The following is a 16,397-nucleotide window of genomic DNA, read 5'->3' as shown; positions in this document are numbered from 1 at the left end:
CATTAATTAGAGATCGTATGGGAGGAAGTGAGGGAGAGGGATGAGGCGGTGAGGGTCCGAGTGAGAAAAGCGAGTGAAGGGGTGAAGCGGGCCTCCTGCTGGAGCAGAGGCTGTGGGTTGAGGAAGGGTCGGAGCGGTCCGGGGACCCCACATTCAGTTCTCTCCCTCCGTGCTTACCTGGAGCCATTCAATAGGCCAGTCTTACGTCTCTCCTCCCTCCTGCGTGCACACAGCTGAGTGGAACATTAGGACCCGAGAGCTTCACTGGAAGAGGGCCCAGAAACCGTCTAGTCCAACCTGTCTTACAGAGAAGGAAAGTGTGGCCCAGAGAGGCACCAGCCTGCGTGCCAGGCCTCCCTGCTTCCGTGACACGGCTGGCGGAGGACTCCCCTGGTGCGGGAATTGTCTCCCTCTTAGTTGAAGGAACGATATCTTTTCTGACTTGGATCTGAGCTTTCGCAGTCCTGACCAGAGTGTCCATTCTGGAGTCAAATCCCTGTAACTTCCCCAGTGTGAGGAACCCCAGGCAGGCACCCGCTTTTCCTCCCAAGACTGTTTCTTCTCGGCTAGGTGCTAAATTTAGGGCGACCAGTGGCTGAGGACTGAGCCTCTGGGGACGGTGACGGGAGACTGTGCTGCTGGTACCTCCCCTCCCTGCACTGAGGCCTGGGTGCGTCCACCCCGGACAGCAGGGACAGAGGACATCCTTCAGCCTGGGCCCTATGAGGTTGGCTCTGTGGACCCAACCGGAGGCTCCTTCTGTGGTGAATGAATGTGTTTCCTTGGAGGGGCATGAGAAACAGAGCCCCAGTTCCCTAGCGTGATGCTGGAAACTTCCGGAATCTGGCCCCAACCAACCTTTTGAACTCGCTCATTCCCCACTCTTTCTACTTAAGAACTCGTACCCTGGCTGTATTGGGTACAGCTCAGTGCCCTCCCCATCCTGTCTCTATGCCCTGGTCACACATCCGTGCCCTTGAAGGGCTCTCGCCACCCACCTTCTATACGTGCCCTTCAGAGCTTAGCTCAGGTGTCACCTCCTCCCTGTAGGAGGGCTCCCTCCTTGTGACACTCAGGTGTCAGGCTTTGTTCCGCGGCCATTTGTGTCTGTCGGGCCTGTGAAGTTCCTGGGAGCAGGGCCGCCATCGTGTCTTCTGGGAGCCCAGATACTCCGCAGAGCCTGGCCCAGAGGGCGTGAGGGATGCTGGTGGAGTGCGGTTGCACCGTTAAGGGCACAGCTGGAGGTCCTGTGCCTCACGCCTGCTCTGGGGAGAGCTGGAACCAGTTTTAAGAAACTGCTTCTGAAGCTACAAGGAGTGTTTAACCAGGGCTTGGGGACTGTCGCTCAGTGGTTCGCAGTGGAAGTGCTGCCCCTGCGGGACGGGGCGGGGGTAGGGTGGGGGAGGGAGTTAGGAAATGTGCAGGATCCTTTTTTTGGTTGTCCCAGCTCAGGGTCCGGATGTGCAGTGCCTGCAGGAAGTGGGCTATATGATGAAGACTTGTCTCCCCCAAAGTGCCAAATAGGGTCCCCCTCCCCACTACCAGGACACATGGCCAGAAATAGATGGTCCACAGGGGCAGCTCCTGGTGACATCATTTTGGCAGAAATCATGAGCTTAGAGTCCACGTAGAGACAGTTAGTGTTAGCATCCCAAAGGGAGAAAATACCTGTAGATCTTCCATCCTTAGTACCGAGACCCAATCCCATTGCCCTCCCTGCTCTGGTAGTTTAACGTGGTTTTTAGAGGAGCTGGCATCTCAGTCTTTGTGGGAGCTCTTCTACTGGCTCTTGAGGACAGATATTCGGGGAGGTGAAGATATGGTTCTAAATGGAACAAACATAGCAGAAGCTGCCTCAGAGGTTGCGGGGATCAGAGGAGACCACCTGCTGGAAAGCTCTCTGCAAACAAAGAACTTCACGTTTTTTAACATTTTATTCACTTCATTTCATTCCTTTTCAATCGGTCTAAAGAAGAGGTGAAGATAACTTTGGATTACTTTTAAAAGACTCGAAAGCAATGATTCTCAAACTGCAGTGCGCCTCAGTGTAACCAGGGTGCTTGTGAACGAAGTGTTTTCTTTCCCTCCCAGAGGTCTGCTTCTGTAGGCTGAGGGGTGTCCGGGAGCAGACACTTTGAACAAGCTCCCACTGGTTCTGTCCAGCTTTGTCTCAGGCCAGACTTGGAGAAACATTGCTCTAAACCGGCGGTTCTCAACCCTGGTGCGGTTTAGAATCACCAGGAGCTCGTGGGTCGTCAGAAGGCATCTGGGGTTCTGGTTTCCTTGGGATGGGGTTGTCTCTGGGAATAGAGAGTTTTAAAATTTAAACTTTAATGTGTCATGGTTGAACGCGGAGCTCTAAATGTAGGGGAACTTTTGTGTTGGATGGGTCCCAAAAAATATGGTAACCAATTCTTGATACTTTGAATAATCCCAGAACAGAGCATGAGTCATTCTCATGCTGTTCCCTGCCGTGGGCCGGGATGACTCATTAACAGCAGTGGGTACCAGCTTCTGTTCCCCATCATTTTGTTAGTCTGAAATTAGCTTATCGAGGCCGGGGGTGGGGAGAGGTGCACAGGTGGATCGGTACTGCCCCCAAGTGGTGAAACTGTGGCGGTAAGTTGAATGCAGTTGCAGCTTGTCTATAGAAACACGTACTCATTTACTGGAATGTGTAGACGATGATGGTGATGTGGGTCTTGGTGGCTACCATTTATTGGACCCAGACTCTGTGCTTTACGTATATTCTCTTTAGTCCTGATCAAACCACCTTTCAGTCTAGGTTTTATTATCCCCCTGTAAAGATGAAGGAGGTAATGCTCGGAGAGCTAAAACTTAGACACTTGCACAGCTTTGGAATAAAACATTTACCAACGTCGATGGGATATTTCCTTAAGCCTAGATACTTCACTAGATGCTAAAACCCATTGTGAAACTGTGATTTAAAAAGTTACAAATAAGTGTGCTCCAATTCAGGGGAACGTTGTATTGAAGCTCATCCCTAGTGACACCCTAATCCACACTCTGAATGTGGCCTAGGTATCTTATCGAACTCCGGGCCCCCCAAAAAACGCCACAAAGGATGGTCTCCAGAATCTCCATCAGCTGCGGATGGTGGCCACCCCCAGGGTGGGGGGAACAGAGCTAAGTACGGTAAGTGACGAAATCCTTGCCCCAAGTCCAAGGCTTGGGTACCAGCGGTGGTGGTGCTGCCGGTGGTGTGTGTGTGTGCTTACATGTGCTTTTGTGTGTATTGGTGAGAAAGTTCTAGGGAGGCAGACTTGGGTATAACAAAAGATTCTCTTGCTTAACAAAGCCCAGGACCCATGTACAGTATTGACCTCTCTGATCCTAGAGGAATTTTTTAAAAGGCTTGCCTGTCACTTGGCAGGGATATTGAGAGGAGGAGACTAGGTTGTTTGGTGGGGAAGGGGGACCCAGCGACCTTTAAGATGCTTTTGACCGCAGGAATCTGTGATTCCCGGACTTGGATGCTCCCATAAGCAGGGAACTGGTCAAGTTGTAGCACATGTGTTGGCCAGCCTGACGGCAGGTCTGCCGGAGGTGGATGCTTTGTCTGACGTGTCTTCCTAATGCTCTCGGCGTGTCCCTAGAGAGCACAGGCGTGACCTGCATGCCCCAGGTTGGCTTGGTGGGACCGGCTTCAGTCACCTTTCCCGTTGTGGCCTCCGGAGAACCAGTGTCCGTTCCCGACAACTTGCTGAAAATATGCAAGGCCAAGCCAGTGATCTTTAAAGGCAAGTACAGCAGTGTGACGAGTGGTGGAAGTCGGGGAGCCCAGGGAACGCACGAGAAACAGGCAACATGACACGTCCTCCCAGTCTGACTCCACACCAAGGGGTCCTCCTGGGAAAACTCTAAAATCCTTTCCGGGGCAATGAGAGAACCAAGCAGACTGGTCACTGGGGTAGCCCCTGATCAGGCGCCAGAGTTTCAGAGCTTGTCACCGTTTTCTACGATGAGCCCAAGTGAGACAATCCTGTCCCATGACGACCATTTGCTTGTTCATTTGTTCCTTCAATCAGTCCCTCTCTCAGCCTCACTCGGCTCCTGCCATGGTACCAGGCCCAGGGCTGAGCACCGAGGGTGAGGGATGGGTCATCAGCCCCTTGCCGATTTGTCAGGCCCCCGGTCTGGCGGGTTGTCCTGTGACCACTAGTATTTTGGGGCCATGAAATCTGACTTTGGGCAAAGATAGCCATGGTCACCAGGCAGAAGCATGAAACAAGACCAGATTTGACCTCTATTTTGTGGGCTTATGTACGTGGTTGGAGGTCAATTTGTGGCTCAACTAAGGAAATTCCTTCCTAACGAAGCGGGAGCCCTTGAAGCGTGAGGATTCGGCAGGGCTTGTTTGATGATGGTGCTGGCCAGTGCCGTGGGCTGGCACGGAGTCACGCGCGTGCACACACACACACACACACACACACACACACTCACACATTCAGGTCTTTCTTAAATAAGGGCAGACTGTGGGGTTTTTTTCATTATTTTATTTTATTTTTTTATTTTTATTTTTTCTGTTATTATTAGATGGCATCAACTTTAAAAAAAATTTTATAGGAGTATAGTTGATTTACAATGTTGTGTTAGTTTTAGGTGTACAGCAAAGTGAATCAGTTGTACATATACATATATCCACTCTTTTTTAGGTTCTTTTCTCATATAGGTCATTACAGAGTATTGAGTAGAGTGAACACTATTTGGTATCGTGTTTGTAGGAGTAGAGGAGAGAGGGTGGTAGGAAAGTGGGGAGGTATCTTACTCTTAATTACGAAATAGGAGAGGGTACTCCTTTCTTTATCCTAAAAAAAAAAATGAACAGGATATTCAGGAAGAAGGGTGCAGGTCTGGGTTTTGAACTGGGCGTGAGGCTAGTTGCAGCGAGCGGGACCTACTCCTAATTGCGGTGCGCAGGCTTCTCATTGTGGTGGCTTCTCTTGTTGTAGAGCATGGGCTCTAGGCATGCGGGCTTCAGTAGCTGTGGCACGCGGGCTTTAGTAGTTGTGTCTCGTGGGCTCTAGAGCTCAGGCTCAGTAGTTGTGGCGCACGGGCTTAGTTGCTCTGTGGCATGTGGGATCTTCCCGGCCCAGGGCTTGAACCCGTGTCCCCTGCGTTGGCAGGTGGATTCTTAACCACTGCACCACCAGGGAAGCCCCTCAGATTCCTTTTATCTGGGCCCCGTTGTAGCTTCTCTGTGCCTCTTTCATGACAAATTTCACATCCTTCTTTTAATAGTAATTCTTTACATTGCCTCTTATAAACCATAATGTTTGTGAACAATGCTACCCAAATTGTGGTCCCTGGACCAGCAAAGCCAGCGTCACCTGGGACCTCAGTAGAGGTGTGAATTCCCATGCCCATCCCAGAATCCGAATCAGAAGCTCTGTGGTGGGGCCCAGCAACCTGTGTTTTAGGAAGCCTTTCAGGGGACCCTCATGCACCCTCAGGTCTGGGAATCAATTTCCTGGAGGACATGAACTGTGTCCCAGTCCCCAGATCTTCCCCCAGAGCCGAGTGTGAGGCCCGTACATAGCACACGGCAGGCGTCCACTAAGTGTGTGTTTGGTGAATAAGTGGAGACCTTCTGAGTACAAGATGCCACACCCACGCTGAACCACGTTTGATCATCTCAGCAGCCACACGAGGGCTCGATTTTCTCCACCCCATTCTACAAAGGTGGAGACTGAGGCTTAGGGAAGTTAAGCTTCTCGCGGAGGGTCACATAGTTAAGAAATGGTGCAGAGGCGATTCGGAACTGGCCTGGGCTGACCCGCCTCTGAGAGTTGCCATCAGAATTAATCTTGTAACGTTCACTAAAGCATTTGTTAAGTTCTGTCAGTATTCGGAGTCTCTGGTCTGTACAGTGATTTATTTTCCTAACTCAGCTTGTCGGAGAGTTCTGGGAGACTGGGAGGCAGAATCCAAAACGGGGAGCTGGGGAGACTCGGGCTGGCGCAGGCCTGGCAAAGATCTGGTAGGCGTTGCCCGCGTGAAATTTTTGGAGTCAGAGCCGAAGGAGCAGCTCAGGCGATGGCTGTTCAGCTTTGCCAGTTCCCTCTGGGCCTGAGCTTGCTTGGCTCTAAAATAGGGGGTTGGACTAAATGAACAAGCAAATGCTACAGCCCCTGTCTGTTCTCAGAGCAGGTGCACACATCAGCAAGGGCTGGGAGCTCAAGACTTCCTTGGAAAGGAGCACTTGCGTTACCCCAGGTGCAACCGGCCTGCCTGTTTTCACTCCCTGGCATTCAGAGACCGCCCACACGTGGGGACCACGCCTTGTGCCCGAGGCCAGGGGCCAAGCGGGTGCTGTTTCTCCTCCCCCAGGGCACGGGCACTTCCCTTACCTCTGTGGGAACCTGAACGATGTCGTCGTGAGCCCTCTCCTGTACACGTGCTACCAGAACTCCCAGTCCATCTCCAGAGCGTATGGGCAGTACGGGGCCTCCACGATACAGCCCATCTCAGAGGAGATGCAGCTGCTGCTGACCGTCTACTATCTCGTCCAGCTGGGTGAGTCTCCCTCCCGTTTCGTGGGAACCACTGGTGGAATAATCGCTAAAGACGGGAACCGCACAAGCCTTGATTGCCGACCCTCTCTTTGAACCCTGGTGAAGACCGCCTCTGCTATCAGGTTACTGCAGTGCTCTCCACCCCGAGGGGCTGGGAAGGCCTTCAAGTAGGTCAAAATCTACAGTGAGAATTCAAACATGATTTCCCTGCCCTTCTAGGCGCAGAGATACAGCAGGAAGAAAACAATGGCTTTGCCCTCAAGGAGATTGTATCCTAGTGGGAGAGAGAAACAGTAAACACGTGGAAAATAAGCAGAGGGAGGTGGGGTATGTGATTGTGGGGTTGTTTCAAGTTGTCAGAAAAGGCCTCTGTGAGGAGATGGAGTTTGGGTCGAGACCCGAGTGATGAGAAGGATCCAGCCTTATGAAGCTCTGAGGGAGGCAGAGGCGGGAGGATGGGTGGGCGGCAGGCGGGGCTGGAGCATGGAGCCCCAGGTCAGTGGGAGCCAGGGCGGCTGCAGAGTGAGAGCATGACAGTGAGGGTGCTGTCAGAGAGAGGGTAGGGCCTCAGGCTAAGGTCAAGAGTTCGTATTTTAGACACATTGAGAAACAATTTGTATTTGTCGCCTCAGGCTGCCATAACAAAATACTACAGACTGCATGCTTAAACCTCACAAATTTATCTTCTCACGTTTCTGGAGGCTGGAAATCCAAGATGAGGGTGGCAGCAAGGTTGGGTTCTGGTGAGGCCTCTCTTCCTGGCTTGCAGACGGCTGCCTTCTCACTGTATCCTCCTCTGTGCATGTGTGTGGGGACAGAGGGTGAGCTCTGGTGTCGCTTCCTCTTCTTAGAGTGCCACCAGTCCTACTGGCTTAGGGCCCCACCCTTCTGACCTCACTTAGCTACTTCTTTAAAGGCCCTATCGCTAAATAAGTCGTATTAGGGGTTAATACGTCAACATACGAATTTGAGGGGGACACAATTCAGTCCATAGCACCACTGCAATGTTTTGGGCAGGGGACAGATATGATCTGACTTTCATTTCAAGAAGACCACATGGGCTTCCATGTGTGGCCAGATGGTGCAGTCGTCCCAGTGAAGGCAGGTGGTGGCTTGGACCACTAACAGCCACAGGGGAGAGATTGGGAAGGTCAGGATGGTGGGCTGTCTGTCTGAGGGACGTGAGGGAAAGACGGTGCTTGCATTTTGGCCTGAGCAACCAGGTGAGCCATGGCGCTGGAGGATGAGCGAAAGTCCCGTCTCGGCAATTTCAAGTTTAAGCCACTGATGGGGCAGCCAGGTGGGCTGAGTCAAGGATTTGGATGTGCAGGTCTTGAGCCCCAGGGAGACGTTGCAGCTATAGGTATACATTTAGGAAACACCGGCTCAGTGACGATCTATATTAAAGCTGTGAGGCTGGATGAGAGACTGGGAGGGGTGGTGGATGGACGAAAGTGCCAGGGTTTGAGCCCTGGGACACTCAATATTCAGGGACCTGGAGGAGATGGAGATGCAGCAGGTAGGGAGGAACCCTCAAGGGTGCTGCTTAGGACTGTCTGGAATCTGGGAAAATGTGCATGTGTTTCTCTTTCTCACTCTTACAATCCACATCCAATCCGTCAGTAAGCCCGGCTTCATCCTGAATCCAACCTCGCCCACCTTCTCCATCAACACCTCCCTTGCCCAGGGTACCACTCTTACTCAAGCTAAGACAGCTCAAGGCTGCACAGCTGGTGCCGGGTGGAGCTGGATGGGGACACGTCTTCTACATCGAAGCGTGGTGCTCTTTCCTCCAGCTCACCCAAATATGAAATGTTGACGCATCAACCAGAAAATACCCGTAGGGAAGAAAGCATTGAAGGTACTCAACCTCACTAGTCATCAAAGAGATGCAAAGTTAACACATTAAACAAGTGATGCTTTTCTCAACTAAACTGATGGTAACAACCCGAACGATGCTATCCAGTGGAGCTGAGGGTGCAGGAGAACCAGGGTTATCGTGTGTCATTAGTGTCGTGGTACATTGAGACATTTAAACCATCTGGAGACAGTCTGATGATATGTATTAGTTGGCTCTGTAAGCCCAATTTAGAGCATTTAGGCTAAGGAACGTCCTATACGTAAAGCTGTGTATTGCAGAAGTGTTTATAAATGTGCTTATTTGGAAGCAGTACAGGGGTCAACAGTAGATCAGCATCGCTCAGTCCGTGGTGGTGCCTCCACGATAGCAGTGCCCGTTAGCAGTGCTGTTTATGAAGGCCGTAAACGTCACGCAAGCATGATTGTGGCGTGATGGTGAGGGAAGCAGACACGCCTCGAAGTCATAGGCCCGCAGTCATTATAACGATATAAAACCTGCACGTGGAAAAAAAAAGATGGAGAGGGGCTTCCCTGGAGGCGCAGTGGTTGAGAGTCCGCCTGCCGATGCAGGGGATATGCGTTCGTGCCCCGGTCCGGGAAGATCCCACATGCCGCGGAGCGGCTGGGCCCGTGAGCCATGGCCGCTGAGCCTGCGCGTCCGGAGCCTGTGCTCCGCAACGGGAGAGGCCACAACAGTGAGAGGCCTGCGAACCGCCAAAAAAAAAAAAAAAAATGGAGAAACACACAAAAATAGTAGTGGTTCTGTTAGGATGGTGAGATGAGGGCGGCTTTTATCACCTCCCTCTATTTCCCAGCTGTCTCACATACCATTTAACGTTAATCATTTAGGTTGTGTTATTTGAGAGTTCGTTTACACGCATTTCCCCAGCACGGCCCCGTTATATTGGCGTGAAGTTGCCGCGTGGGGCAGGTGCTGAAGCCCCTTCTGCCCGCCTTGTCGTTGCCAGCGGCGGACCAGGTGCCCCTGATGGAGGACCTGGAGCAGATCTTCCTGCGCTCCTGGCGGGAGTCGCACCTGACGGAGATCCGGCAGTACCAGCAGGCGCCACCGCAGCCCGTCCCGCCGGCGCCTGGGGCCGTGGCGCCCGTCACCTCGGCGCAGCTGCCCTGGCTGGCCGGCCTGGCCGCCAGCTCCTGCAACGACAGCGTGCACATCATCGAGTGCACCTACTCCCTGGCCGAGGGCCTCTCTGAGATGTTCCGCCTGCTCATCGAGGGCAAGCTGGCCAAGACCAACTACGTGGTGATCATCTGCGCCTGCCGGAGTGCCGCCATCGACTCCTGCATCGCCGTCACCGGTGAGGCCGGGCCCCGCCGCTGGGCTGCCGGGAGAGCAGTCTGGTGGTGCCCAGAAGCCCTCCTTTGCCGTCACCCCCTTTTGCCTCTCGTGGCCCCGGGTTTGCAGCTGTGCTGGTTAGTAACAGCCGTTAGCGCACAGTAGCCTCTGGTGTTCCCTGAATAGTGCGCTTTGGGAAAAATTCCATTCCTCCTGGCGTAGAAGGTGAGCTGTTCCCGTTTCTCTAGAGAGACTGGGGGCAGGTTTGGATCTGGTTAGATTCAGGGAAAACCTGGGTCCCCCGTGCACCTGCTGGTCTGTGGTTTAATGACTCTGGCCCTCAGCTTCTTCAACTACCTAATGGAGATTAAAAAAAAAAATGGCCTTCTTGTGTTTGTGTGGGTTAATGAGCCAGTTAGCTAATTAATTATAAAAACATGTATTGAAGCCCTACTGTGTGCAGTCACTGTTCTGGGGGCCGGGGACACAGGAGTGATGTCCCTGCTTTCCTGGAGCGTGTGTTCCGGTGGGGAGACAGACACCAAACAGCGCAGACTGTCCCGGGGGGAGCGGGGAGGGATGGAGGATTGCAGTAACTCTGCAGCGTCCCAGTCATCTCTTGGCATTCCTTCGTCTTAAACACCTGTGTTTTTAATAAATTCTTTACATTGATTTTAGTAATATCTTTAGTAATAAACCTCGAGCCCCTGCTGTGTCAGGCACTGGGCTGAATATTTTATAAACATTGTCTTGTTTTATCCTCACAACAGTCCTGTGAAGTAGACGGTACTTTTAGCCACGAATTCCAGATGAGGAAGCTGGGTCAGCCTAGGTTACACAGCTAGTTAAGTGGGGAGAGAGTCAGGTTCCAAAGCCCATACTCGGGGATTTCCCTCTTATTGTCCCAGCTACTAAACTGGGCTGGGGGTGTGTACGCTTTATTCATTTCACCAGCAGGAAGCCCTGCTCTTAGCCAGGAGTGGTGCTGGGCTTGCGGGATGGACGGAGAAAGAGATTCAGGCACAGACCCTGCCATCGAGGAGCTCACGTGCTAATTCTAAGCAGAGGGCCCAGTCCAAATTGTTGTTTGTTTTCCAGGAAAATACCAAGCCCGGATTCTTTCTGAGAGCCTTCTCACCCCTGCCGAGTACCAGAAAGAAGTCAATTCTGAGCTGGTTACGGGCAAAGTGGACTCTCTGGGAGCCTTTTTTAGCACCCTCTGTCCAGGTAGGCTTGTAGTGAGACAGGTGCAGATTCATAAATTGATGAGAAAGACACAAAGGGCAAGGTCGTCTCAGGGGATGGAGCCCATCCCCCGTGACCTGCTGAGGCCGGCCCGGATTTACATGTGTGGGCGGCCCTTCCATCTGTGGGGTCTCTGGCTGGCTGTTTCCTGCTCTCGCTGTGGGTTCTCTAGGTGGCGGCTTTGTGGTTTCTGTCCTTTGGGGGCACACAAGGGCCTTGTGCCTGGTTCTCCGTACCTCTCCAGCTCTGTCCATCACCCTCCTGCCTCCCCCTCTGTGTTGCTTAAAGCTTCTCACTGGAGAAGTGTATTCTCTGTGCCTCATTCTGTGTCTCCTATGCCTTGAGTGCCCGTCTCCCTTCTTTTCCTGGCCACTCACCCTACAAGACTCACCCCATTTCCTCCCAGAAACTCGTGCTGGCCCCTCCTTCTCCAAGATGTGCTCAGACCCCTACCTCCTGACCTTTGGCACCTTGCTCTTCTTTCTTTCTGTCCTGGCACCTTCTGGGTCATAATGTAATTTTCTTTAGCACATACATCTGCCTTCCTGGGCTGTGGGCTCCTTGACAGGATGGGACACCCTATCTCTGGTGCCCCAGGCCCAGGACAGTGCCTGATACGTAGCGGGTGTTCCATAGATGCTTGCCGAGTTTCACTGAGACGGAAAACCCATTTCTGTTATTCTCTCTGTTTTGGGCAGAGGGCGACATTGATATTTTGCTGGACAAATTTCATCAGGAAAATCAAGGCCAGATTTCTTCCTCCCTTACTGCCTCCTCCGTCACCAAATCAGCATCCCTAGATGTCGGCGGGACACGGGTATGCACAAGTGAGTGATGCCGGGGCGCTGGTGGCCAAGCTCTGGGCTGGTGAGGCAGCTTCCAGGGCCCCCAGGGGCTGCAAGGAAGCAGAGTCAGAGGCACCTCCAGCAGGCAGGGCAGCTCCTTAGAATCGAGTAGACCTAATATCTAATTTTAGTTTTAGTCTTTGACGATAACAGTCTCATTTTACCCGGAAATGTACATCTGTACAGTTTTCCTGAGATAGCACATTTCTCTGTTGATTTCCAGTTTATCGATGCACTGTTGAAATACTTTATTCATTCTAAGTTCCTGAAGGGCTGTGATGGTCTCCTCCTCTTCCAGAGAACCTGTAACCTCTTCCAAAATCTAATCTCAGCGTCAGCTTCCCTGGGATGCCGTCCTTGTCCCCTCCAGGTGGAGTAGGTCACAGCCTCTGTGCCCCCCTGAGTGCTGTTCATCCTTTTATTTTTCAATTAGGAAAAGGGTGCGAAATGACCATCACGGTGGTCCGGAGCAGGCGCTCAGTGAATATTGGTGTTTTCCCCGTTCCCTCATCCCTTTGTGTGCTAGACGGGGGCCCCCTGCTGATTCCCTAGCAGAGGTCCAGGGCTGTAGCCATCCGCTGGCGTGCACCTCACCTTGACGGGGACTCTGGTTCCAGGTTACCATCTGGAGCCCCACCGCATCCGGCCCTTCCAGCTCGCCGTGGCCCAGAAGCTCCTCTCCCACGTGTGTTCAATCGCAGATTCCAGCACCCAGAATCTGGACTTAGGATCCTTTGAGAAGGTGGACTTTCTGATTTGTATTCCACCCTCAGAAGTGACCTACCAGCAGACCCTGTTCCACGTCTGGCATTCAGGTACGGGCCTTTCAGGGGCAAGTGTGGAGTCTGTGTGGAGAAGCTTTGATCTGTTTGCATTCAGGTTTGGATTCTAACACCATCTTTACTTCTAAAGTAGAGGGTGCCGGTTTCATAGCTCATGAAACTGATACCCAGAGGAAGCGACTTGTCCACTATTTTATAATCTGTTAAAGGTAGAACATGACTTGAGTGTTCCCTCTGTCCCACTCAAGTCAGTGAAGTATGTCCCGATATCTGGCTTCAACTTAATGTATTTTCCCAGTGCTTTCAAGGGGAGTAAACATGAACCACACAGAGAGGCAATGTCTTCACTCGGAGGGTTCACTCTGAGTGCTCTAACCTACGGCCTGGTGGCGTTCAGGCTGGAGATGATTTGGGTGGGTGAGAGGGGACCTTTCCCTTTCTTTCAGTCACCCACGCTGGGATCAGCTGCTTCACGAAGGCAGCTTTGCTGTGCCCCTGGGTGGGCTGTGTACATAGCACGCTGGGGAGCAGGCCCACCTCCAGGCCCTGCTCCTGCAGGCAGTGACACGACAGTCGTTTGCACGGGAATCGGCCTCCCTGACTCACACGTACCGCCTGCATCCCTGTAGCCTCCAGTCCCAGCAAGGAGCCTGCCATATGGGAGATGCGCCTCAAGTGTCTGCTGCCGCGTGAAAAGCTCATGACCGTGTTTGGAGTTACGGATGTATCTTCACTGTGTTGCAGGGGTTTTGCTGGAGCTCGGCTTGCAGAAGGAGCACATGACCAAGCAGAGGGTCGAGCAGTACGTTCTGAAGCTGGATGCCGAGGCGCAGACCAAGTTCAAGTCCTTTCTGCAAAACTCCTTTCAGAACCCACACACGCTCTTCGTCCTCATCCACGACCACGCCCACTGGGATCTCGTGAGGTTAGACGGGCTTTGGCACATGGCAGGGCTGGCATTTCCCTTCTTTGAATGAATATGTACGGATAATACCGTGGGTATAAGTGTTAAGAAGATGAATGGTGTTGGGGGCTTGGCATTTGTAGGCAGATGCTGCGGGTGTATTTCAGACCTTAGGGCCGGAACTTACCTGAGGGATCATCTAGTGCAGCCTCTGAAAGGTACCATTATGGCAACTAGAGACGGGAAACACCTCGCTCAGTGTCGCAGGCTGGGGTGGGGGAGGGAGGGTATCAATGGCAGAGCGACAGGTGCCGGGAAGGGGTCCTGATGGGAGTAGCTCTGCCCAGGCCCCTCCCTGATGGAGCCCCACTGGGGCTGCACACCATGGGTCACAGCTGGTGCCCTTCCCAGGGGAGGTTTTACTTTCTCAATTCAAATGAACATAAATCGAGATGAATTTCACATGGTGTCAAGCCTGGAGTCTGGCAGGATTCCTGGGTGTTCACCAGGATTGGTCATGTCCATGAGACTGGCCTTGGGGTTGTGTGTTCAGACACTGCCGCTGACATGGACGAGGGGGGAAAGAAGATTGTGGGTCGGGTATCGGAGGAAGGCTTTGATTTAGCGCAGGGCCTGAAGCTCAGGGCTGGCCGGAGCCTTAAAGTTCGCCCAGTTAAAGGGTTTACATTCTCGCGTCCATGCACGGGCACGGGGGAATTTGAACATTCTGAAGTATATAAAAAGCTAAATTGTACATATTCATTTGGTGGGTAGGTTTCTCAGAGTGGCTACCTGCCACCTGAAAGGAGAAGCACTGATTTTTTCCCTAGATTTACAGACAAGAATGCTGAGACCACTCACCCACTGAGAAAGGCTGAAACGCACTTATCTCCTCGACCCCGTGTCCGAAATGCTTCCCATTCCTGACCCTATACTTTAAAATTTAGTAGAGAATTTACCATGTTATGTCCTCTTTGGGTCATTTCAAGATCAGTAGGAGGGCTTCCCTGGTGGCGCAGTGGTTGGGAGTCCGCCTGCCAGTGTAGGGGACACGGGTTCGAGCCCTGGTCCGGGAGGATCCCACGTGCCGTGGAGCAACTAGGCCCGTGCGCCACGGCTACCGAGCCTGTGCTCTGGAGCCCGCGAGCCACAACTGCTGAGCCTGTGCGCCTGGAGCCCATGCCCTGCAACAAGAGAAGCCACCGCAGTCAGAAGCCCGCGCACCGCAGTGAAGAGTAGCCCCTGCTCCCCGCAACTAGAGAAAGACCGCGCGCAGCAACGAAGACCCAGTGCAGCCAAAAATAAATAAATAAAATAAATAAATTTATTTAAAAAAAAAAAGAAAGATCAGTAGGACTGTTGGAGAAAAGGATTTAAGGAGGCAGGTGTACAATCAGATGGGGCCGAGGGAGAAAAGGCGAGACTCATTGACAACTCCTGGGTGAGCATTCCTGTGCTAGAGAAGCGGGTGGATTGTGTATCTTGCAGGCAGTCCTCTACAGACACTGTTCCCCCAGCCAAGCTTTTAATAAGTCGTGAGTGTTCAGGGGAGCCCCTGACGGGTACCTGAAGTGCAGTCATATTTAAACTTTCATTTTGCTGGTCATGGGCAGAGCCCTAAGCTTCGATTGCTGCCGGCGTCGGGAGGCTCATTGTCAATCGATCCAACTGCTTGAGTGTCGTCAGGTGACAGGACAGTGCTTGCCATTCCACTTATCATTTCTTCTCCCTCTTTTGCTCTCCCAGTAGCACTGTTCATGACCTCTACTCCCAGAGTGACCCGTCCGTGGGGTTGGTGGACAGATTGCTCAACTGCAAGGAGGTGAAGGAGGCCCCCAACATCGTGGTGCTCCACGTGACCTCCTTCCCGTACGCACTGCAGACGCAGCACACCCTCATCAGTCCTTACAACGAGATACACTGGCCGGCCTCCTACAGTAATGTGAGTGTCCCAGGCTGCTGGGCCCACTGTAGCAATGACCTTGCGCTGGGAGAGATCCTGTTCACTAAAGACTTGACTGACTAGCCCAGTTGAGGCTCCGTGGGTTCCAGCTCCTTGGCTTTGATTCTAGCCAGGGTTAGATTTAAACCCTTCTTGGTCTTTAGAAACCTTCCTGTGTGTATTTGTCGGCTCCCTGTCTTAGAGCATGTAATGCAGCACAGTCGGTTTACTGTTTCTCTGGCGACTGAAGCTCTCTGAGCAGCGTTCTGAACACCTGCTCTCCTGGTGTTGGACGTACAGTCCTCTAGGGCTGTGGGGATTTGGACTCCACATGGGGTGACTCTAAGTTTGTCTAGAAGCCCTGGAAATGTTCCTATCTTTCCTACCCCTGCATCCTTCAGCAGGGAGGTTCAAAATCTCCTTCCTCAAACTGAACGCACGTCCACAAACCCTGGTGAGCTTTATTTCAGCTTATCACCTGCCATTTTCTCATCAAAATAGAAGACAGCAGTCATTCTGGTAATTTGAGAAATCTGGTGGTTGGATTCCACCTAATTACACAAGCAATAAGTAGACATCAAGTTGCGGACTTCTTCGGAGTGTCTCGGAATCATCCAGGGAACTTCTAAAGGTGCTAATGCTTGGGTTCCTTCCTGCTGATTCAGAATCAGAGGTAGCAACGGCATTTGTTTTTATGTAGCGCTTACTGTGAGCTAGGCAGGCACTGTACTAAGTGCTTTATCATATGAACTCAGATAAGACACAGGTGCTAGGATGATTTCTGATTTACAAATGGGGAAAATGAGGCAGAGGGGAGGGGTTAAGCCACTTGCCTAAAGCCATGCAGCTAGAAGGTTCTGGAGTCGGGATATGACCCAGTCCAGCGAAATCCACGGCCCTCATGTTTAACCACTGTGCTACTTGAGGATGAAGTTCATGCCTTTGTAATTTTAGCATCCTCCCACAACTTTGCCGTGCTCTGAAGT

General features: G+C 52.2%; 1 protein-coding gene across 1 annotated transcript in view; it reads left to right on the top strand.

Moving 5' to 3' along the window:
• Positions 1-16,397, top strand: part of GREB1 (growth regulating estrogen receptor binding 1) — a 69,194-nt gene that overhangs the window by 17,950 nt on the left and 34,847 nt on the right. The window contains exons 7-15 of the mRNA XM_012534854.3: positions 3,043-3,156; positions 3,618-3,761; positions 6,352-6,537; positions 9,365-9,715; positions 10,792-10,920; positions 11,637-11,765; positions 12,401-12,598; positions 13,310-13,490; positions 15,216-15,411. Coding sequence (XP_012390308.1) covers positions 3,043-3,156; positions 3,618-3,761; positions 6,352-6,537; positions 9,365-9,715; positions 10,792-10,920; positions 11,637-11,765; positions 12,401-12,598; positions 13,310-13,490; positions 15,216-15,411 — 1,628 coding nt within the window. The remainder of the gene's footprint in view (positions 1-3,042; positions 3,157-3,617; positions 3,762-6,351; positions 6,538-9,364; positions 9,716-10,791; positions 10,921-11,636; positions 11,766-12,400; positions 12,599-13,309; positions 13,491-15,215; positions 15,412-16,397) is intronic.

This window comes from Orcinus orca, chromosome 13 (genome assembly GCF_937001465.1).
Source record: "Orcinus orca chromosome 13, mOrcOrc1.1, whole genome shotgun sequence".
NCBI classification, from domain to species: Eukaryota; Metazoa; Chordata; class Mammalia; order Artiodactyla; family Delphinidae; genus Orcinus; species Orcinus orca.
Note: the sequence above shows the minus strand (reverse complement) of the source record. Positions and strands in the feature narration are given on the sequence as shown.